Source organism: Pleuronectes platessa, chromosome 22 (assembly GCF_947347685.1).
Source record: "Pleuronectes platessa chromosome 22, fPlePla1.1, whole genome shotgun sequence".
NCBI classification, from domain to species: Eukaryota; Metazoa; Chordata; class Actinopteri; order Pleuronectiformes; family Pleuronectidae; genus Pleuronectes; species Pleuronectes platessa.
In genome coordinates, this window is record NC_070647.1 from 14849470 (window position 1) to 14873656 (window position 24187).

The 24187-nt window shown below is 45.6% G+C and overlaps 1 protein-coding gene and 1 long non-coding RNA gene across 3 annotated transcripts; both read left to right on the forward strand.

Moving 5' to 3' along the window:
• Positions 1-2291: 2291 nt before the first annotated feature.
• btg1 (B-cell translocation gene 1, anti-proliferative) lies at positions 2292-10367 on the forward strand. Its single transcript, XM_053415261.1, is given in 3 exon segments — positions 2292-2746; positions 6035-6290; positions 6292-10367. Coding segments are annotated over 3 exon segments (549 nt in total). The 5' UTR covers positions 2292-2601; the 3' UTR covers positions 6440-10367.
• Positions 10368-11756: 1389 nt separating this feature from the next.
• LOC128428987 (uncharacterized) lies at positions 11757-22221 on the forward strand. Of its 2 annotated transcripts, XR_008333858.1 has the most exons (3): positions 11757-13383; positions 13818-13985; positions 17046-22221. It is a non-coding gene; the product is annotated as an uncharacterized LOC128428987 (long non-coding RNA). The 2 variants fall into 2 exon arrangements; XR_008333857.1 differs by having other exon boundaries at positions 11757-13985.
• Positions 22222-24187: the final 1966 nt, after the last annotated feature.

Consider the following 24187-nt stretch of genomic DNA (forward strand, 5'->3'; position numbering starts at 1 on the left):
AAGGAAATAACACATTTCTGGTAATAATGCTTATAAACCAACATCTTTTAAAACATAACCCGTGTCTTTTAAACCCCAGATCCAAACCATCACTTCACATATTGCTTCATACAAGTCTGGATATTACTCTGCGCCGGGTCAGTTATACTTTGGCTGGAAGAAACCTAATTCCACAGCCACAGTGTGAGCTGACGAGAACAGGAATGTGGGAGTAATGTGAAAAATCACAGCTTACATGCGAAGCTCACTCTGACATGATTGGTGGAAAATGGAATTCTCGACTGTATCGAATCAGGAACCGTGCCGTGCAGCTGTGCCTTCGTTTACATCTGTGAAAAAGGAGAAATGTCTTTGGCCGTCTGTGACACACACCGAAAATCTCCCCTGTTTGTTTTTTTTACGAAATAGCGTGGAGGTGTGTGTGTGTGTGGGTGAAGGTGTGAGTTGTGAGGAGCTGGGGGTTTACACATGAGTGGAGCCCTCTTCCATGAGAGGAGACCTTTATTTTTATGACCAGGAAATTAGTCTAACTGACACCGAATGTTAATTAACTGTGGAACCCATAAATCTAAATAAAGGGCCGTGCTGTTTTAAAGATTTGTAACTTGCCGGGAATAAACACCTACTCTAGAGAATAAAATCGCAATCCTGTCAGTATTAGATTAGAATTTTAAAAAGTACAACCTCACAATAGCGATATAATAACTTGAATTTATACAGCAAACACCCCGTTACAGCCGCCATTATTTGTCTGTTACTCTGCAGGATTACACAAAAACAATGCAAACCTTATATTTACTGGAAATAAAAACCTACTTTCGAGAGAAAAATCACAATCCTATCAGTTTTTTATAAGAATTCAAAAAGGTCAACCGCGCAACAACGTTATAATGACGTGAGTTCATTAAATGTTCCTCGAGATACCCCACTGTGCGAGCTCAACCCTTCCTGCAGCATTTACTGGACAAATAAACACCTTCTGTGTGAGGAGGTCAACACTCACACTACACAGCTTCATGTCAGTTTAATGACACGAAACACGTCTGTACACGTCTCCATTTTCCGCCCACTCTTCCGCACCTTCGGGTCAGTGATGGAGCCCGTCGGTGTGATGCTGGTCTGTTTGATTGCATCATGATTGGAGCACTCAGCGGGTCATCACGCCTGTGTCTGCAACAAATGGAGGCACAGCAGTGTCGGTACTTTTCCACTGATTTTAACGAGCACGCAGCGGCTGACCCCTTGAAAAGGAACCTGGCACCGTGTTGCCTCCTCTATGTTCAACAAGGTCACATAAGAGATGCTTTTTTTTCTCGAGATCGAGACTCTTCCCGTTTCACACGTGAATAAACACGCACAGACACACACACACACAAACACACACACACACAATGAAAGAACCAGGGGGAAAAACAGAAAAGTCACTTCCTGATTCAGTCTTACACACAAACACAAACATGCCTCATGGCCTGACCTGAAAATAAGCAGTGATTAAATCATGACTTTGAACATTCTGTACCATTTAACAATCGCACAATCTGCTGGAACAAAACGCCGTTTACAATCTGTTTGAGTCAAATTAAGATGTTGTCATGTGGAACTCGAGGGGAAAAAATGTGGCATGATAAAATGGATAATGGCCAAACAACCAGGCTTCATGGTTCAGTCACATGGCTTGGTGGAGAATGTAAACATTGATAACTCCACAAAGGAAGATAGGTTTTCATCTCTTGTTTGTTAGTTAGCCTCATTCTATCTTCCCATAGTTTGTTCCAGATCTGATGTGGATCCACCTCCTCCCATTAACCTGCATTGTTTGGAGCCAGAATCTGCGAAATAGTGTTTGGGGAATTGAAGCTAACCTCCTTTTTGTAGCATCAAATAACTAAATAAGGTGAAAACAGCAACACATGCATTACTGTAGGGATCCTTCACGTCCTGCTCACTTGAATGCAAGAGACGGGGCAAACAAAAAATCCACTTCCTGTGGCGAGTAAGGAAAAAACCACCCCAAAAACATTTTCAACGGTGTTCGTATTTCCGAGAGGCCCTTGAACGCAGCAGCGCGGCTTCACGCTGCCTTGTGTGTGCGCGCGCCCCCGGTTTATTTTCAGAGCGCCGACGTCACCGCCGCACTCCTCCCATATTGGGGCTCGTCAGACGGCGGCGTGGCCTCCGATTGGCCGGCCGCTGTTGCTGTAGCAGCTGGTGTCGTCACCGAGCAGGGGCGGAGCGAGGAGGGGGAGGGGCCCCTGGTATAAAAGCCCTCTCCCCGGCTGCGGGAGCGTCACTGTGGTGGAGGTCAGAGAAACAAGGGAGGGTCCGTAAGCGGCTACACGGGACCCCCGCCCCCAAAAACAACCCTGTATTTACCAATAAGACCAGGCGCTGCGTCCCGACTCTGAACCGAGCGATCGAAGCGAACCAACCGGCCTCTACCTCGACACATGCCCGGACACCCAGCGCGTCAGTGACGGATCGGAAGTGGAGCGAAGGAGACGGAGGGAGCGCGTGAAAAAACACACACTCACACAACACAAAAAAACAACCCCCTACAACAACTGACCGAAGCGCACGGACGTCGCCGTTGCCCTTTTCTCAATGCATACCCTTTGTGCCCGGGGAACCATGAAACCAGAGATCAACGCCGCCGTGGTATTTCTGTCGAGATTTCTGCGGGTAAAAGGACACGTAAACGACCGGCAGGTCCAGACGTTCAACCAGAGCCTCCACGACATCCTGTCAGGTGAGAAACCAGCGCCCCGCCGCCATCACTCCGTCCACACTCTTATCTCAGTGTTAGGTTTTTATTTGGTTGTTTAGTAAAGCAGAGGGAACGTGTTGAGGAGCGAGGCAGCGGCCGCGTTTCTTTGTTCTCACTCCTCACGTAGATCCGCTGCCACCGCGCAGCGCTGTTTGCGCAGGAGGGGGAGAAACAACGTAAACACGCTGGACGAGCTCCGGCGCTCAGTCGACGATTAAAACATCAGAATCACACATTTTACACAAATAAACCACATTAGACGGAAGGGTGAGGTGTGTAGTTGTTTGTGTTGGGGGGAGGAGGAGAAAGAGGGGGATGCGGGAGGAGAAGAGAACAAGGAAGTGCGCCTCGGTCGATAAGAGAGAAAGGAGCAAAACAGCCTCCAGTGAGTTAGCTGCTCAATTACGTAATGCGTTTCGACGGCCATAGCGAACATGTCAGATTAATTAATTAATATCAACACGAAGGACGCGACCGTTTTATTCTTTCATACACAATTTGACTTTTTTTACACATCCAGAGAGGCATTCTGGTGTTTTTAGGATTTATATCACAATTTAAGCTCAGATGTGACATCATTCGTTCAATAAGACAATTACAACACACACTGAGAATCAAATCCCATTTTCTCGTTTATTTTGTTTACCCACCCATACTACCAGTTTTCATTCCCGCATTTTTTAAATTTAACCTTTGATGTTTTGGAGGTTTTCAAAGGCCTGTGTTGCTGGGGGAGGGGGGGGTGTTTATGTCTCCTTTCCTGCTGTAAACACATCTCTAACAGCCGATGACCTACATTTCTGACATAAGGGACTCGTACGTGCACAAAAAACACCGCAGTTTGTTAGTAAAGTGTCAAATGAATACAAGTCAACATGCAAAACCATCGACAGAAACAAAGGCACTGCAGATATGTAGTATAAATGGGTCTTTGTGTGAAGTAAATACATTTCTCTAAGATGAAGTAACTAGTTTCTTTTCTTTAAGAGCGAAGTAGAAGGAACAAAGGAATCTCAAACTAACCCTATACAATGTTATTTGTAAAAATTTAATTATACGGGTTAATTACTTGTGCTAAAGGATCCAGGGCTCTGCTTATTATTGCTTGAAAAATGTACGGTGCATATATTTATAATAGACTCTATTAAAGCATCTGCCAGAGCTCGGTGTGACTGGTGTTTGTAAACAGACAAAAGTTGGGAGTAGAATGGAGTTGGCTGGGAGGCCTGGCTGTGGGGGAGGGGATGTTTTCCACCTATAGGAGGACATTAAAGACGGAGGCAGCACAGCCGGAGGGGAACTCCACAGAAACAGGCGTCAACAGGCTGACATTTACTGGATATTAACATGATTTAAATCAATATTATTCACATTATACCTTTTTGTCATCTTTAAGGTTTTAAGTAACTATCTTTTGTTGAAAGCTCATGATAGGCCAACAAATGGTTAATGTTATTTCCCCCCAAAAGCCAATTTTGAACGAGAGCGAGGCTTGTTGTTGCCAAACTAGGCCGGAGCCCCTTTGTGCCTGGAAACATCACAATCACCCACTATTGTGTCTGTGTGTTGAAAAGCCTCGGTGCCTGCTCGAACGAGTCCCTGTGAACGGATTGAAACCTGCGATAGTTGCATAACTGCAGTTTGCTGCAATTATCTTGCTGTGTTATCTGTCGACTCCCTGAGCAAACGGCTTCAGATGGAAACCATCCAGCGGCTCGGCCATAAACGGCTCCTGTTAATGCATTTCTAGTGTTCAGGGTCAGCAGCGATAAACAGGAAAAAACATTTCTTGAAAGCTTAGGCTCACACAGGTCTGCTTACTTTTCAGTTTCCCAGATCCGCCCCCTCCTCCTCCCATGTGCCCTCGTTTTTAAGAATAGGCCCCGCTGAGCTGATCCTTTCCCAGCTGCTCCGGGGTTTGTGGGGGTAGCTGCCTTTGTGGCTCGCTCCGAGGCAGAAAGATCATCCAGGGCCTTGTGCTCTTTCCTGAGAGCCAGCCCCTCCATTAGCTCGGCAGTGTAGGAGTGAGGGTTATTATCCCACAGATGCATACAGGTGGCCTCCGGGCCCCGAGCTCCCTACTTGGTTTACCCCTGTTTTTCATAAGCCACAATGCAGTCACCGTGAAAGGAAATTCAATATGGATGAGCCGTCTCTGGGTGAACTGTGGGGGTCAGTTTGAACACAGATTCAGAACTAAGCAGCTGTGCCACACTGGAAAGTGTTAATGCCCAAAGGGACGGATGAGACTCATTTCACCTCCTCGTAAAGACAGTCAACACTTTAATTTTCCTCCGCATCAAAACCACGGAAATGCCTGAAGCGCAGTGAGTGGCGTCACAGTGAATCACTGGTTTCACTGCTCCTCCAAAACTTCCACACAACAAAGGCACTTGGTTGGGGGGGGGTGGGGAAACCCGATCTGGTCCCTTTAAGAGGCGGAGCCGCGTGTCTCAGATGGCCGAGCACGACTTCGGCGCTTGCAGTGTTTTTGTTCAGGCGGTCAGGGGGGACCTCTTCTGATGACAGGCTCGGGGGTGGGATTGAGCAATGCAGCAGGCCCCTCTTTTTGTCACGTAGGCCCAGGCAGCCGCTGGCCGCCTGTTTATGGCTCCTTATCAGGCCTGTAACAGGTGGTGGTGTTTTTCCTTTCTTCTGCACACAACAGCTCCCTGTCCACTTGTACACCCGGGTCATTAATGAGCTGTAGGAAATATATATGCCTTTTTATAAAGCATAAACAGGGACATTTGGAAAATATTTACAGCTAGCTACAATTATTTATTAGAATTTTGTCTTTCTAGTTGTATAACCACCGAAACTGCTTCTTGGCAAAAACACACAAGATTAATATCTTCTTTGTAATATTTGGACACAACCCAAAAGTACAAGCTCAAACATCAACTGAAGACTATTACACAATATAATAACATAAGTGTCTGTCCCACACATTCACTTTCAAATAAATTGATTTTTAATGTTCCTACTTTGGCTAAATCCTTTAACTGCCGTAATATGTTTATTGAGTCACATGCAGTAATCTGAACACAAAGTACCGTCTGTCTACTCGTTTTGACCTTTACTCTCTACTGCCCAGCAACAGCTGACACACACTGCACTCAGGAGTGTGTGTGCTTTACCTCTCTGGGCCTTTTATCGTTGCATATTACATGAACCTGTCTGCACCGCGTGTCGGAGTCTGATGGTTATCACTCCGAAGCTAAACTTTCTCTCTCTCCACTTTGTCCCTCTTCTCCTTTTCCCCTGCAGAGCAATACAAGCACCACTGGTTCCCAGACAGGCCATGCAAGGGTTCAGGTTACCGCTGCATCCGCATCAACCACAAGATGGATCCCTTGGTGGGGCAGGCGGGCCAGCGCATCGGCCTGACCATCCAGCAACTCTACACGCTGCTGCCCACCGAGCTCACGCTCTGGGTGGACCCCTTCGAGGTGTCCTACCGCATCGGTGAGGACGGCTCCATCTGCGTCCTGTACGAGTCGACGCCCGGCCCCCATGACAATGCCGATGAGCATGGCCACCAGCTCCCCCTCAGGAAACAACGCGTCGCAGGGCCCCATGGTGGACAGTCGACACAGCTGCAAGGAGGAACTGATGGTGCTGGGCAGAACCAGTCCCTCCAAAGCCTACAGTATGATGACTGTGTCCAGTTAGAGAGGCGCACTCTCACCCCGGCCTACTTGTCTTCAGGGTCACGCCATGCCTGGTCAGATCACTTGACCAGACCAGGGTGAGCCTTTTTAAAGCTAAGAATATGAAATAGTGAAAGAAAAGAAAAAGAGAAGAAAAAAAAAAAGCAGAGGATGTGGCCTATCGTCCAGGTGATGGAAACCTTTTGGTTTTGATATTTTTTACCCCATCTCCCCCATTGTCATCTTTTTCTGTTGTGTCATTGGATCAACTGGGCACTCTACACTTTTTGTGGAAATGGAACTGTTGGGGCAGCTAAAATCAACCATCCAAAACAGGACCCCCCCCCCACCCACCCCCTCAACTGTAAACAACATGGTAATCGGCTCCATCTCAGAAGGGGCTGTCATTGACTTTGCACTTTTCTTACTTGTGGTTTACTATGGGTACATGTTCAACACGCCACTGCAAAACACCAAAACCTAAATTGAAGGAGTTTTTACTGGGAACGAGCCGCTCGGATTTTAAAATCCAGAAGTTTCTCAATTTGTCTTTTCGTGTGTTTTGGAGGGAGGTCGGGGTTCAGGCTGCTTCTTCTTACTTTCCGAGCTCGAGATAAAGAAACGCCCCCAAAATAAGAGCATCTCTATTTTCTACAACAACAAAAAAAAAACTTTGGACCACAGGGAGTTTGTTTTCTTTATCTTGTAGCTGGAAAGAGACGCTCAGTCTGTGCTCCCTCCTTCAGCCTGCGTCACCAAGCTCCAGAAAACCTTCATCTCGAGCGTCTTTCTGCCTGTGTGCACGTGGAATGTGTTGGGACACCTGCTACCTATGGATACCAGGGTGGCCTATTGCACTGTCGCCCCCCCCCTTATCGCCCCTGTGTATTTGTAGCTTTCAGGCGGGTGAGGGCCACGGGGGGCCGTGGTCTCTTCCCCCTTCCCCCTCCATTTAACGAATGTTGTTGAAATTCACAATCAAGTTCCTGTGTTTTTTTAAATAAATTTGCCCCATCTTTTCGACCACATTGTCATCTCCTGCATCACCAAAAAAGTGTAGCAAATAAAGGGGGGTGGTGTTTTTAACCCAAATTTCGGTCACGTGGCCCAGTTAGAATTTGACATTGAATGCACTTTGACGTGAGATTGTGTGGGATGTGTACTTTTTAAAAGAGAGAAAATCGCCTGCATTCCATCCATTCGAATGTCATGTTTTCACACCGTTTTTATCGCCCTCCTCTTCACTTTTAGCCGTTTGTTCTTACTGTAGCTCCCATGTCGGGATAGACTTGATGTCTATTAAAATCGGGAGTTCGCAACTCTGGATTTAAAAAAAAACCTTGTTTTGTTTTTTAAACACTGTATTTGTGTACATTTCAGAGCTGTTGGTTTTTTTAAGGTGGAGAGTATTTTTGGTGGTATGTTAGAAACATTCTCTCATCCGTTCATATGGCACTGTTTGCTCTGGCAGGATGCAGAGCTAGGCTGCCCCCCCCCCCCTCCTTCTCAAACACACACACAGATGGTGATTTGTGTTAGTCTGAAAGGTCTGGACTAAGTGATGACTGTGTGAGACTTTGGCCAAAAGGAGGTCTGCAGCGCCGACTGGTCGGAGATTAATTTTAAATTTTTAAAAACAACACCGGGCCTTGTCAGCCTTCTACTTTAATTTGCGTTGGGTATTTCCGAGGGAGAGACTTTCCTTTTGTGTGCATTGCCTTATGGGGACCTCATTGTAATGAATTGTGAGCCATTTGTTATTTTGAACTAGAACATCAGGCCAATGTGAGCCAGCCTGGTGCGCTGCCCGGACCCTCTCACTGCAGGAGTCCTCTTTCCATTTCGGCAGCTTCAAATTTACACCCCCTTCGCCCCTCTTGGTGTCGGGGGGGGTTAGAGTGCCTCAAGTGCCACATATCACCCCTCAGCTCAGACCTCCTGTTCAGGCAAAAGCCAGCCAGCATGCTGCTAGCTGACCCCCTGTGGACGCAGGTAGACTTAATGTGACACATATCATCATCCATTACTGTGGGGAGCTGGGTAAGGAGGGCAGGGCCGGGGAGCTGGTGTGAGAGAGGGGGGGCCCAGGGCCGGACAGTTTTTGTCCAGGGCAGCTAAAATCCCTCCAGCCCCCTCTCTGGACTTTATTGAGCATCCAGCGTCCCCCACCCTGACCAGAAGCCCTCGACCCTCCCCTCATCAGTGATGGATGCAAACCAGCATGCGCTGCACTAGGGGGGCTAGTGAGTGACGAGGGAAACGTGGATCAAAGATGAAGCGTTGAGGGAACCGGGCCGTTGTTTTCTGTTTGAATCTCAGCGGATTGTGCTGCACTTGATTACTGAGCTTGAGTAGCAACTGTTTACACACGTACGTGAGGATGTGACGGCTGTCTGACGTATCCCGACTTTGCTTCAGGGATCTGGGGAGGAGTGGTTCTAGCAGCGTGCCCCGAATAGCCGCGGGAGGTGGGTGGCTACCGGTGCCGCTCGGCCCGTTACCACCAAATCTGTCACGGCACGCTGGTTCACCGCTCATCGCCAGACCTATGGGTGTTTAAGCTCCCTAAGCCTGAGGGGATCATGGGTAATAGATGTATAGCCTTTGACGCACTGCAACCTTCAGCAATCTGTGAAAAGCAGTAGTTCCATGTTGGCCAGATGGAGAGGAGTCCACTGGGAAAGGAGCCCAGAGCATTGGTTTCCTTGGTGAACACCATTTTTTAAATCACGCCGCTCCATTGCAAGGTGTTTTAGAGATTGGTCTATATTCCGGACACGGGATGATCATCTCCTCTCACTTCTCTCTAGATGTACTTTATGGTCACACTGGTGGATTTTGTCATCCTTCCTCTCTGCCATCCCCATCTCCTCCTCTTTATCCTCTTTTACTTAAGAGGATTTTTAGTCTGGTGATCTAACCTACTTTTAACCGACCTTGTCTTTTTAGAGCGGAACATTTTTCACAAAGTTAAACCCCCAAATCCCCCACGACACCTTCTCAACTGTACTACCATCATCCAAAAAGGGTTTTAAGTGCTCGGTAATATAATTTCAATGGCACCCGTTCAGCTCGTGTGCACGTAGGTTACAGAATCGTCGTGAGAGTGCTTTGAGTAGTCGGAGGTAAAATAGCACATAAAATGCACTAAATATGTCAAGTTGAAGTTGTGTGACTTTTTTTCTGAGACACGAGAAGTCTCTCCTGGAATGTATTGCCAAACTCAGGCCTCGGACATTCAATAAATACCCTTATGGAAAAGTCGTGCATGTGAAGACATGAAGCAGGAAGGGAACAGCAGTTTTGTTGTTGTTGTCGTCAATATCGTCATCGATTTAGTTGAATTATTGCCACTTTCACATTTACGGTGTTTTGCATATTGTAGAATGTATTGTAACTGTACAACAAATGGTAGAGTACATAACATTACACATGGGAAGTGCCAATAATTGCTATCCTGAAGTGTTTTTAGGTGTTTTCCTTTTTTGTATTTCATCTTTTAACATGGATGATGCTTTTTTTCCGTAAGTGAAGCCATTTGTGATGGGAGTGTTGGCAAGGACCAAAGTTTTTTTGGTAAAAAAATATTAGTTTCCATGATCTGTAAGTGTAGACGTATCCTTTTGTTTTGTTTTTTTTTTCTCTGGATTCTCTTTTTTCCTATTTCAGTTATTTCCTCTTTTTTTTTTTTTTCTATTTACGTACAAAACCAGAAAATAGACAAAAAAAATCTGAGCTTACCCAAGAAGAAAAGCTGTCTATCTTGTGATCTCATGTCAGTACATCTTTATTGTGTTCAGTTTTCCTTTCCTTGGGTATGTTGTGATGAACTGCTGTAAATTTGTACAGTTCATGTAAATTGATTGTGCGGAAGTTGTACAGATTTCTATATTTTGGAAGAAAAAGTTTTTTTTTCTCTGTAATAAAAGATTTCCTATCTTGGCATCATACTCCCCTTTTGAGATGTGTGATTATTTACCCAGGAAACATCAAATTAAAGTCGGAGTATTTATGTATTGTTCACTCAAAGGAGGATCTGAGAGTATATAATATATATTACAAGCTGCACAAACGCTGATGTGTCCCAGATTGGAATTTGACGGAGATCACATCAGCAACTCTCCTGCCTCTAAACACTTATTCCTCTCTTGCGACACTGAACTACACTGTGGGTAAATTGATTTTTAAGTCCCACATACTAAAAGCACATTAGCTTCCACTCCAGCTCTCCACTAAATTAGATTAAAATTGAAAAGGGATCAAATGCCGTCAAAATTTACATCTAAAACATGCAAATGGCTCAAATCTGTTTCACTGGACGTCTGTGAGCAAATGTTCCTGCAGCTCCGTCTTTGGGGAGAAACTGCCTCACTATCCAAATCCTCATGCACACAATGTTGGACACTTGGAATAAATCCCCGTGTTCCGTTTCTCATCCAAATGGATCCAGCAGTCCTTCTACTTAGGAAACGATAGGATGTGACAGATGGTACAGAGGGTTTTTTTTTATAACTTAACCAGGGCACGGAAATGCACGATGCTGCTGCGCCAGAACCAGCTGACTCTGCAAAACCCCATTCTGGATCTCCCTGGTTGCTCAGGAGGCAAAAGGAAAACATTCGGCTCATTTTGACAAAGGAGGGAGCGAGGAGAGCCGAGGGCACCGAGAGGGAAGGGGACTGGGCTCCAGTTGAGCTCTACCGCTCCAAACACTGGCTACCACGAGGCCTAGCCAGCTGGGGTGTGTGGGTATTGTAGTTTTGAACTGACTGGAGTCCGTCAGCGTGGCACAGAATGTGAGGTTCCAGCCACGTTCGAGGCTCAGTGTGGTTTGTTTTGCTTGAAAATATAATCTTGGGGGGGAGAAGGGAATTGCAGAAAAGCACTTCACTTCTCCAGATTTCACCAGGTTTTGCAATCCTCCTGGTGCAGGGTTTTGCAATGACTCATTTGAGCAAGATGTTTTGACACGTTTTTCGTTACAGAGGTTGTTTGAAAACATTTCACTTTGACTTTAGATCTGAAATATGTGAGAAACAGGAACAGAGTTTTTCACAAATTTGGCCATAAACGTTAAGAACAGACTCACATTAAATATAGATTAGCTTGAGGCAGCCTAAACTATGAAGTTTTACCTTTCGCATCATATACTGTACATTAAGAGGTATACTAATAGTTTATTGCAACACTAAATCTATCACTCCTCAAACTTTATTACAACATATGTCATCAAGCTGTCGTCTAAGAATTGCAGCAGAGTTTCACTTCTGCACTGATGAAACGGCGGTGTAATATCACCCCCCCCCCCCCCCCCCCCCCTTCCTCACATGGCAGCAGAGGTCACGCTGCAGAGACGAGGCACAAGGTTCCAGAAGGTGCGGCTGATTTAAGATCAGGAGAATTCTTAGGGAGTTTATTTCAGACCAATGCTACGATACAGTGTTGGTGTGGAACGGCAACAAGGTCGGGTCGGGTCAGTGTGTGTAGAGATATTGAGCTTTCATGAGCAAGGTTACACAAAAACAACTCAACGGATTTCCGTGTAATTTGGGGGAAAGATGAAGAGCCCATTAGATTTAGCTGCGGATCCAGGAATACTGTTTTTCCTCAATTCCAAAGGGAATAATTGATTTATTTTGAGATTTCAGCAAATCCGGCATCTTTACGGGGCTGAAATCTATGATTGTGTGATATTTGGTGAAGCTTGATCAGATTTAACGGGACTGTTGATGAGGTTTGAGCTCTACCATGTTCAAGTCGAGTTTGTTGTTCTATTCAGGCAAAGCACAGACATGTCAGTGAACTCGGCGCCTGTCCTGTGAGTCTGTGCCAACATTCATACGTTGTGTACAAGCAATATGCTGCTGTCGAAGAACAAAGGCCTGGTGAGTGACAGAGTGAGCGTGTGTGTCTGCTTACGGGGGGGGGCTGACATCTGGGACCCACTTTATTGCCAGTGAGATGACAGGGTAGCTCCCCTGCAGTGAGTGTGTGTGTGTGTGTGTGTGTTTTGATGTTCGTCTGGTTAAAGGACAAAAGCTTCGCCGCAGCTGCATAAGTCGTGCAACCTTTTTTTGGCAGATGTGCGTCACACTGTGAGCTTTGTGTGTATTTAGGGTACAAAGTCAGGTGCAGGGGTAGAGAGAGCTGCCAGGCACAAAGAAACCTGGGTTTATTTTATTTCCTATTTAATCAGGACCTATCACCATTTGTGAAAACAATTAAAAAAATTGAAGGGTAGATCCTCCACCAAGCCCTAATATTCCCCTAGGAAATGACTTAAACATTCAATAGAGTTGAACCTAATTGCTCACTCCCATGAACATCTGTCTCTAAATATGACAGATTTTGTTCCCCATCAAGATCATTGAATTATACCCTGAGCAATTCGTTTTTAAAATGTGATTTTTTTTAATTCCTGGATGGGCCCCTTTGTCCAGATCCGTGCCGAGGCCCAATCAAATTGGTCGTGTTGTTTTTGCTTAATCCTGACAACAGATAAACAACAATAAACACATACAAATCTAAAACAGGATTGTTCACTGTCAGTCTCCTTCACGAAGCTCTTATCAAACGTGTCCATGTCCAAATATTTGAGGATCTGTGTAAAAAAACCGCAGCTGTGCATCGGACGTGTTTTTTCCAGTGTGTCACCCTCGCTGTGTTGAGTGTGTGCGTCATTCAACAGCCAAGGACGAGCTGATTCCCCTTTGAAACAGATCCCTGCCTTGCCCATGTTGGTCCCCCCCCCCCCCCAGAGATGACACCAGCTATCTCTCCACTTCCCCTCGGGGCACTGTTCATCCTCCCAGCCGACATCTGCTTTGCCTCCATTGCACACGCCCTTCCCACCGGCGTCCAAACTGGGACAATGAACCAAATCACAGGACTGTGGGGACAAAGACTTCCAGCTCGGGGCCCGCCACGTCACCACCACCGGCTGAGGGAGGGGTCTCTGGGGAAGAGGTGAGTATACAGTTGGAAAAACGTCATCCTAATGTGAATATGTGGCTTTTGTGCTATAACAAAAAGTTGTGACGAGTGTGTGTGTATGTTGTATTTGCATGTGTGTGTGTTTGGACATGTGCTAGAGTGCAAGTGTGTTTCTTTACGTGTCCTGTGATTGTGTTCGGCCTTTGCTCCAGAGGGTCAAGTCCTGGTTGGTGAGAAATCTGTCCCTGTCTTCCTACTGGCTATAACTCTGATTAGCTCTTTGTATGGTAACTGTGAGAAAGCTGCAAAGTCAGAGCGTGTGATTTGATCTTCACGCTGTTTCGTGAACAGCCCCTCGACTTCCTCATACCTCCTCAGCTTTCCTTCAGCAAAAATAACCTAATCTCATTACTCAGCCTCTCTCTCTCTCTCTCTCTCTCTCTCTGGTGTTTTTCGGGGGGGAAAAGAGAGAGGACATAACCCCTCGTCCGTCCCCCCTGTCCCCCTCCTCCTCTCCACCACCTCGCCCTCTGTCTATCTTTATCCCTCCTTCTCCAGACCGCCGTGTCACCAGTCGGCCCACACTCACACAGCAGAGGAATTCATTCCCGGGTCTGGCATCAGGCCTTATTGGGGTAAGGTGAGGGGTCTCCGGGTGGGAGTCATGTGATCGAGTGTGTGTGTCTGGCAGCACAGCCATCTTGTGTTTTCAGAGCTTATGTGTGTGTGTGTGACTCAGGAGGAAGAGAGAAGGGAAATTCCAAAGTGAAAGGTATGAATGAAATCAGGAAGTGAAAATCCAGACGGAGGACAGATGATGTTCCAAGGCCTGATTTGGATCGTTTGGTCGAATCATTAGCACCAAATATATTAATCAATTATCAATTGTCATCAAATTAATAAATTAGCAGCTCTTAATGACCATTTCAGCATGAACCACTCAGTGACACTCTGTTGTAAATGTGGATTTAGCTTTTTTTAATAGCTGAGTTTTGGATTATAAATTAGTTTATGATGAATTAAGAAGCTGGCACGTTGCTGACTGCTGTTTGCTGCTGGACAGGAAGTGCACGTTGAGTTAGTGTGACAGAGCAAACATTGTTCAATCTGTAGATCTAAAACAATGAGCTCAGAGAGAAGAGACTAATATTTCCATAACGCCAAACATTTGCAGATATACTCTGGTTTTATGGACATAGGTAAACCCAGCAAAAAGGTGATTGACTCCTTTCCCATTAGGAGGAGGAGTTTCCCCCCCACTGAGTCAGCGAGGCTGCTGTTCAGAAAACTTCGAATAATAATTGAATCGCTAATTAACTTATGGTCATGTTTTTCGAGTCTGTCCCAGCATGACGTGTGTCTGCTGCAGCCCGGCGTCCCAATGATAACCCAACAGGCCAACCACCCACCGATGTCTTCATCCCTTTGTGTTCTCCCACATATGGTTATCTGAAAGTTAGCGGTGAGACACGGAGGCAGCGTATTCCTGTGGTCGGCCTCTTCCAATCAGTAGGCACCGCTCTCCACCACTCAGACGGAGGGAGAGAGAGAGGAACCAGCCGCCTAAATATAGCTTTGCCTTGGGGCTCGGTGAGAGGGCTCTCTGCGTGAGCTCCGGCCACACACACACTGAGATGTGAGTGTGTGTACATGCATGTGTACACACACAGATTTATTTAGTTTGAAGGAAGGACAAAGGCACTGACACGCGTACAGCTCTGTCTGCTGTGTGGACAGTTGATTCACGTAAACACTGTGGGGCTGTGCTCACTTCAGAAACAGGCTTGGATTGAAGGCCACTTGCATCACTGGCCGATGTCTTTCTGCTGACTGGAGGAGAAAGTCCCCCAGCATCCCGACAGCAGCCATTTCCCAAACACCACAAGATAAAGTTTCACAAACTCTCGAACTTCTTCTTAAACTTGCTTTCGACTTCCAGCTTCCCCCCCCCCCCCCCCGCATCATTTACTGCGGATCCTTTTCTGAACGACGGGAAATGTGATGTTGAGGTTTAATTGATTGAAAACAACAGTTCAGCAGCAGAAGAGGAAACGAGTGGCGGCTTCACATCTTCGAACCCTCCAGCACGTGCTTGTTTAAAGCCCTCGCTGCTTGTAAACACCAGGCCGCTCGCTGCTAACATGAAAAGCACGCGATCGGATTCGTTTCTTTGTGCTCGGTTGTGTTTTCTGAGAAGCTGACAGGAAAGAGACAAGCGAGTGCAACACCTCAGCTGTTTCCTGTTTATGTTGATGGGGAGAGGTAATGTACCTTGCAAGTGGCTGCACAGAGGGATGCACAGATACAACTGGGAGATAAAGGAGGTGATCTGGTGAAGGAAATCAGGAATAAGGTCGTATTAGAGATAAGACACCGACCAAAAAACGGATAAAACTTAGTGTGAATGAGACAAAGAGTTCAGAGGAAGAAGACCAGTTTGATTGAGAGCTGTGGAAATGTACTGAGAGAGCACGACAGAAAACAGCTGACAGGAAATTCTGCACCTCTGCTTCTCCACCGCTGTGATCACAGCTGTGTGACGACACACACACACACACACACAACCACACACACACACACACACACTCTTTGTCCAACCGCTTCACACACACACACACACCCACAGTTCAGACCTAACAGTCGGCAGCATGAAAACAAACAGGCGTACTGAACACGCTGTGCCCAGTCGCAAAAGGGAACACAAGTTAATTATGCACAAATCTGCCCAAGCACGTACACAAACACACACACGCACACACACGCACACATACACACTTAGTCGTGTCCGAATGACTTTAAGCACCATACAGGTTGCCTAACTCTAACCTAAACTTCACCTTTAAAATGACTTCACCTTATAATTTAATGTGACCGTGTAATAAGATTTAGGTCCCCACAAAATGAGGAAGACCGGGACCACACACACACACATACACACACAAACACACACACACACACACACACATACACTTTCCCTTACATCTTAAAGCACAACAACAAGTCTATTAAAAAGCACTTTTGAGCTAATAAAACATAACACAGAGAGATTTAAAGTCAAAATATTCTGATGTTTTATTCACAAACACACACTTTTATATATTTACCCACTGAAAACATTTATTATCTGTGATTAAATTCCGAAAGTTTGTTGTTACTGAATAATCATGAGCTCCTCTACACGCTCACTCCTTCACCAGCATGAGACTTTAAATAGAAACCTTTCCCCGGCTCCGACGACGGCAACTCCTGAAACATTCAGGACTTAATTTGTTTATCCCAAACATTACTAAGTTGAACTTGCTCCACGCTGAGTAACTTTGTGTCCCTCGGTGATTCCCCGGCTCCTGTGGCTCTGAGATATCTACGATAAAGCAGCGGCAAAACATTTAACGTGCAAAAACAGCCGTGACCTACATGCGACTGGCAGCTTAATGAGTAACCGTAGAAAAGTAATTTCCCTACGGGACAAATATGTTACTCATTACCCACAAACCACCTCTCCGTGAAAGATACACAACATGGAGATGGATAAATAATTAACACGATGCATTGTAACCCAAATTTTATGACAACAGGTATCGGTTGGTATAATGGACACAGTAGTGTTTTGGTATTTTTTTCCAGTGTGGAACATCAGTGTGAAGTTTGAGTGACTCTATTTTAACCAATCACATCGTTGCCTGTATCTTGTGTAGGTGGCGAACCGCCGTGACATCACCGATTGGTTTGTGAGCTTCTGTTGTGAAGCCTGGAGTTTGTCCGGCGCCATCTTGGTTGTTTGAAGGACGAGACCATATTTGATTGGCAGGTGGTTGGAGTCTGGACACTGCACACCCAACTGTAACCTGCACCTATTGGATGGTTCTAGCTGTCAATCACGCGCTATCCACTGCCCAAAGCATACCGTGATTCATCGTCTATATTATTATAAATGGGACCATCATTTACTATATGAACATCATGCTGTATCGATGAAGACTTGAAACAGTATTGAGACCAAGATCTCCTAATGAAAATGTTTACTGGTGTTATAAATAAATAAAGAAGTAGTCTCACCCCCTGCTGGTTGTTTGAGAAAATGCAGGTTTCACAGATTTCCATAATAGCTACATAACTGGGCTACAGTTTTGCCAATTAAAGACTTGTGTATTATTGTATATATTATATTATTTTAAACAGTAGAAATAGAGTCTGAATGAGGCCTTAGCCACAGAGTTATTGTGCAACCGTCGAATCTGTAAATAACCACTTGAATCCTACTGGCTGGTAGTTACCCATGAAGCTCGGGTTATGGATTGATGAAACTCTAATGTAGAGTCTCAGCTTTTCAGGGCGAATGATGAAATATGTCATATATGGGAAATTACTGTGAGTAATGAAAGCCAGTGGAACCGGACCTAATGGAGAATTGGAGTGGGACTCAGCCGCAGCCAATCCCCATACACCCTCTGTGTGTGTGTGTGTGTGTGTGTGTGTGTGTGTGTGTGTGTGTGTGTGTGTGTGTGTGTTTGTGTGTGTGTGTGTGTGTGTGTGTGTGTGTGTGTGTGTGTGTGTGTGTGTGTGTGTGTGTGTGTGTGTGTGCTTGTGTGTGTGTGTGTGTGTGTGTAGGATATAACTCCAGGTTATCTTTCAGTTATATAAGGGACAGCACAGAGCGGGATACAGAGAGCGGGCTAATGGAGAGAAGGTTTTAAGTCCGTCATGGGATGTAGATAGGAGGAGGTATATTTCATGTTGCTGTAAACAGTCGTTCCTCCTCTTCTCCTCCTGCTGTTTTGGACCTTCAGCTCCGGCCGTAAACCATCTGCGACATTGCCACCGAGCCTTCCAGAGGTGTGGAGCCAGGAGACAGTCGGAGGAGCCTGGCTGCAAATCAGAGAAAGTGACAAAGGGGAGAAAAAGGTGTGGGAGAGAAGTCTCAGATAATGGATTTTTGTTTTTATTCATTTTTCGCACAGTTCCAAAGATTGAAGACACCCACTCTTCACTGATGTGCACGGATGAGGAGATCCATTATCCCTTATTGATTTCACCTGCTAATTCATATCACAGAGGGGGGGTGGGCAGACAATTAACCTGTCTACACTTCTGCGAAAATATATACTCCAGATAAGGACACAAAAGTGGCTTCAAACAACACAAAGATTTGAATGTAATCATGTGTTTTGTGCCGTTTGCTTTTTTAGGTTGAACAACGAGCCCGGCTACTGTGCACAGATACACAAATTTTCCCCTAACACACAAAGAAAAAGCTTTGAGAGCCGAGTGAAGCTTTGTAATAACTTCAGTCTATACTTACATTCTGTACGTATGGTGTTAGTCCCTTCATGGTTCTGCCGGCTGTCAACACAACCCCAAAAGAGAGCGTGACAACAGATGCGGGTGAAAAAGTGGGTGATTGATACAGGGAGATATTACTGGAGGGTGAAAGAGGACACACACACACACACACACATTCTCCACCGCCCCCCCTCGCAGCTGTTGGCGTGTGGGTTGGATATGTGCTCTGACCCGTCGGCCTTCATCGGGACTAGTTCTTGTAGGACTTAGCGCAGGCCCGGCTGGAATGGGTTGGACCCCTGCCACGCATTCCAGTGCCGCCGTGCGCTCTCCGTTGGCCTACTTGTGTCGGGGGGAAATGCACGGACGGTACACCCACACAGTCAGACAGACACACACACACAAGAACTCTGCAGAGGAGGAAGCCATCTTGTTGTCTCTCGCTTAGAGTGTAAATAAAGAGCGACACACATGCACATGCACACGGGCATGCCCACACCACGTGCACTCACATGAGGCTTATACAGCTTGAGTTGTACAAACAAATTGTACGTGCGGGCACACACGCACCGAGCACAGGCACATGGACATGAAAGTATACAGTATATAGGAACTTTGTTTACGCTGCACTCTCCTATAAGATGAGTAAACACTAACAGGGTGCTCGGCTGTCCTATATCACAGCTAACATGAAAGCACCGTTGAGAGGGAGCGTGGGTAGAAGGACCCGACTCTTAATACCTCTCATAAGGGAAACATCTGCTGCCCCTCACATCCTCCTTCCTTTTTAATCTCCCTCCATGTTCCTCCCGCACCCCTCTGCTCACCCTCTCTGTGTGAAGTTGCTTCTCTCATCTTGTTCCTCTCTTCTCTCTCCGAGCCCCCAGCTTCTTCTTTTTTCTCTAGACTCCTTCGAGGACTCTCCACCACAGCTGGGGTTGTTTTTGAACCGTCGAGTGCATCGGAGGCCAGGACGAAAAACAACTGGGCAGCGTTTCTGTGAAAAGCCACTCTCCACTCCCTGCACTGGGCTTCCTCGCATATTTCCACTTTTTTGGGGGTCATGACTATGCACAGTTGGCTAAAACAGCTGTGGTTCAAATCCTACATCCTGCCATATACTTTGCGTTTGCCAAAAACACAGAATTCCAGCGTTGCACCAAATCACCCGACAACAAATTTAGGTTTTCTTGGAATTGTCGGAGTACTGACACGGCAACAAGCTGCTGGACAAACAACAAAATTTAGTTTGAATCATATCATGTTTTTCTGCCATGAAATAAAGTTCTTAAAGTATCCTGGCCAAGTCTTCAGATTTATGCTTTACTGGAGAAGCTCCTCTCACAGTTCCTTCCTCCTCCTCCTCCTCCTTCCTCTATTATGAGGATTAAAACTGAATTGAACACTGTGTACATGCACCATGTAAACCGCAGTGGCGTGCTGCAACATGAAAGCAGCCTTTGATTTTGACTGCATGCGCCTGGCCTACTTTTTGGATTCCATTAAATTATTGGGTGGGTGGGAGCAATACGGCTGCGCTGTCTTTTAAGTATTAGCCAACTGGATGTCGGATGGTGCATATGAGTGTGCATTGACTGTGTGTGTGAGTGTGTGTGTGTGCATGTGTGTGTGTGTGTGTGTGTGTTGTCCACATGTGTGTAAGTCAGAGCAAACAGAAGCAGGGATCTGTTGTATATTTGTGCTTGATTATAGGACTTTTTGTGCGTGTGCGTGTGTGTGTGTTCAATTGTATAATATGTGTTTATTATGGATATAAGTATTAACGTACTCCTCGTGAATCACAGTGTCATGGTACATTGATATATTTGCATGTACAATATATATTACGTTGAAAAGAACAAAGCTCAGAGCAAGGACATGGCGTCAGACAAAACAGGAACATTGACTCATCATGCAAACATGAGTACATGAAGTACTAGAAAGAACAGGGAGAAGTTGTTAGAAGCAGTGAGACCTGGAGCGACAACATGTCAGACAATTTAAGATCTGATCACAGGTGGTCAGGGGACGTATTCCATCGCCTGGTGTGAACTGACTCAGGAACAGTGCGTCCGTGCCTGTAGCTTCGTTGTTGTACTTCATGCGTATTTGCAACAATAGCCGTATTCAGTGTATTTGCATCGGGAGAGAACTTCTTTGTTTGCATCTTTCCACTGGTGCTGCCAACTCTCTTGGCAAGTATGCAAATGTATTTCACACACAGGATATGATGCATGAAACAAACAGGTGGCTTGTTTCACACTGGCTAGTGGCTAACTGGTAAATCCGGTTGATTGGATATTTGGAGATGTGTTAATGTCGAGATCTAATCTAAATTGTGTTTTTTTGAATATTCAAATTTCTGACATTCATGATTGACGTGGCTCTAATGGGACATCACACTTGTTTGCATATTACTGCCACCAGCTGCCGATCCCTTGAATAGATCGGTGTAAACAAAAAATGCACCCCCACCCATAAAATACTGTGCTCTCTAATCCCAGAGGGTATCTTCAATTCATGGGCGTGTGTAACCAAAGTAGTCTTAGTTCCACAATACACATCTACCAAGATAGATTCTGATTCTTAAATATCATGAATACGTTTAGAGCCTCTAAACGTATTGTTTGAAATTTGGTTCCTGGACATTTTGCTGGAGATTAATTTTCCATCCATGTTGACGTCTTGTTGAGAGCAACTTTAGGACAATGTCACGAAATGAAGAGTAAGATGAGAAACAGTGAATCTAGAGTTGTGATTTGTTTTCTCTTGTGTCTGAATCCCATTCACTTCTCTTTGCCTGCATGCATCGGTGCCTGTGTGTCAGGGGAGATCCGACGTGACTGAGAGCACGACTGCAAACATGTGTTGCCTCACACCATGAGCTTGTGTGAGTAAGAGTTTGTGCACGTAGCAAGTATCACATTTGAACTGTGTGTATTTTTCTCCCCGGGGACCTAGCAATCCAAACCTTTGATTAACCATCATGGAGCAAACCTACTCAGCTGATTTCCACCTAGGTGTTCCCACTGAGCTCTTCAAGGGAGCCAAACAAAGGAGCGTCCACATGGTTCCTGCCAGCAACAGAATCTGTTCAAAGAGAAAGATGAAACCTTCCTCTTCCGCAGCCCTGCCTCGAACCAAGGACATGTTTGATGTTTCCCCAAACTGTGTTTATCTTTGCACGGTGTGTTCCAGCTCCTCCTGGGTTATCACTCTGTGCCGCACTGTATATATTAAAGCTGGGTGTGTGCCACAAGAGAGGAGTAAATAACAATAATGTAGTGTCTCCACTGACAGGAAAGAAGAAGAGTAGGAAATTGTGCCTGATTCACGTACATATGACATTTTATCATAATGTCATAATGGTTCTTAAAGGTTTTGAATATGCTGATTCAGATCAGGACAAAGCCTAATTAGCTTAGCATTAGCATTAACAACCTGCTTGTCTTAAACAACAACCTGCTTTTGTTTATGTGCCAAATAAACAAACTAAATGCAAACATCTTTGTGATAATGGAGTCGTTCTGAATGAGCTCACTTTTGCTTCTTTAACTTATTATAAGGAATAAAGTTCTTTAAGAAAGTTCTCATTTCTTTGTTCATTTATTTTGTATCCGTTTTCAATTTATCTACAATCTATGATGTCATCTAATACGGCAACTATCAATATACCATTAACTATAATGATAGAAAATATTAACATCGACTCCCCGTTGAAGAGAGATTCTCAAATCATGTGATAATTTATATATTTTGTATTTTTCTATCCACCAACTACCAATTATTGAACTCTACACACAAATTAAGGTCACTATGCCCCAGATAGCTTCCGTGCCTTCTGAGGTGCGTCTCTGTGTTTACGCCCCCGGTGCCGGCAGATGCTCTCGTAGACGAGCAGGCGACGGTGCACATATGTGCTCCGTGCACGCGAACAATGCCACCAGTTGCGGTGGGTGGAAGCTCCCTGGTCGTCTGCCAGCATGCGGGAGGAGAGGGGGTGGAGGGCGGACTGACCGAGGCACAATGAAGGGTGTGCGCCGTCTCCGGGGCTGGAGGTGGAGGCGGTGAATGGTAGGCGGCGAAGCCAGGGGGGGGGGTGGTAAGTGGAGATAAAGCCAGACAGATGGGGCAGACAATGAGGCACGGACACACACCCTGCATGTCAACAACACTCCCCCACCCCACCCCCTCCAGGCCTCCTTCAAACTTTAACTATCCCTTTATCTCTCCCCATGTGCCACAGTTTCTTTAAATACTCACTTTTGTGCCAAGTTAATTGTTTTTTTTCCAACTTAAGCTCAATTGGAAAAAAAAACTAAAAGCTAAATAGTTTGCTATTAGTTCTATTTTTGTGCCACAAGAACCTTTTGTTCGTACTTTCCAAACAAATCAAACTTTCTTCCTCCTCCTGTTTGTTCACTGGCCCTCCTCCTTTTCCTCTTCCCCTCTTTATTGTTCCCCCGATATGATAAGGAGAAACCAAGATGCAGCGGCAAAGGGAAACCAGGGCGGGTTTGAGAAGGTAGTATAGATAGATGGATAGATATGGACAGGCATGGCTGTCACCTGTTGTGCCGAAACCTCCTTGTTTGGGTAGCTGAGCCCATCTCCTGTTTCTCGGGTTTCAACAAATCCACCTCAGCTGTCGGAGAGTCGCAGAGCTCTGTGTCTCCCTCCATCCGTTCTCTCATCCATCTCTCAGTGCTCCCGATCACAAAGAAAGGTCGTCTTTCATCAGCGCGCTCGGCCTCAGCGGCTTTGAACGCCTCCTTGGAGAATGTTCTGGTTTAGACATCTGTGCGAATAAGGATCAAAGTTGCCCACAAACTGGGAACCTATATCCTAACAAACATTTTTAACTAGAATCGTAAACTCAAGACTCATAGCAGGTAAGAAAGGCGTGTGCTGATGAGCGTCACAGTAAAAAAATGCTGAGATAACAATCTGAGGTGATTAAAAATAATGAACATACTGCAATGATCACTATAATCGCTGTGATCCCATGTGACACTGGTGAGAGCGTGTGTCCAAAACACACCCACAACCATTTAGAGAAGCTATCATATGTACAATCATCTCTGTGCATGTTTTTGTGTCACATGTGAACACAAACACAGCAGCCACGACCACGTGAGCATGAAAACGTGGCTGCTTTGCAAATATGTATAGTGAACCTTTTGTGAAAAGGTCTCACTCGGTGGGATTCTTTGAGGGTGAGGTGCGGAGGGGACAGGAAGCCCGGGGGGGCAGTTCACACCCTCATTCCACACCAATAACCATTGATCCCAGCACAGAGAGAGGGATGAGGTCTTTTCTCCACAACTGTGACCTCTGACCTGCCCGTGGAATCAGCGGGAGAAAGCCACTGTATCAGTGTGTCACCAGAACAAAAAGACAGGCGTTAGAAGAAGTAGAGAAAGAAAGTAATAAGAGAAATATGCAACCTTATATACTGGTATGTGTGTAAGTTTTAGCATCTGAGGAAAAAACTATGGGATATAGTAGTGTGAATATATATTATTACTTCAGTGAATCTGTAAAAGGTAGAAAAGAA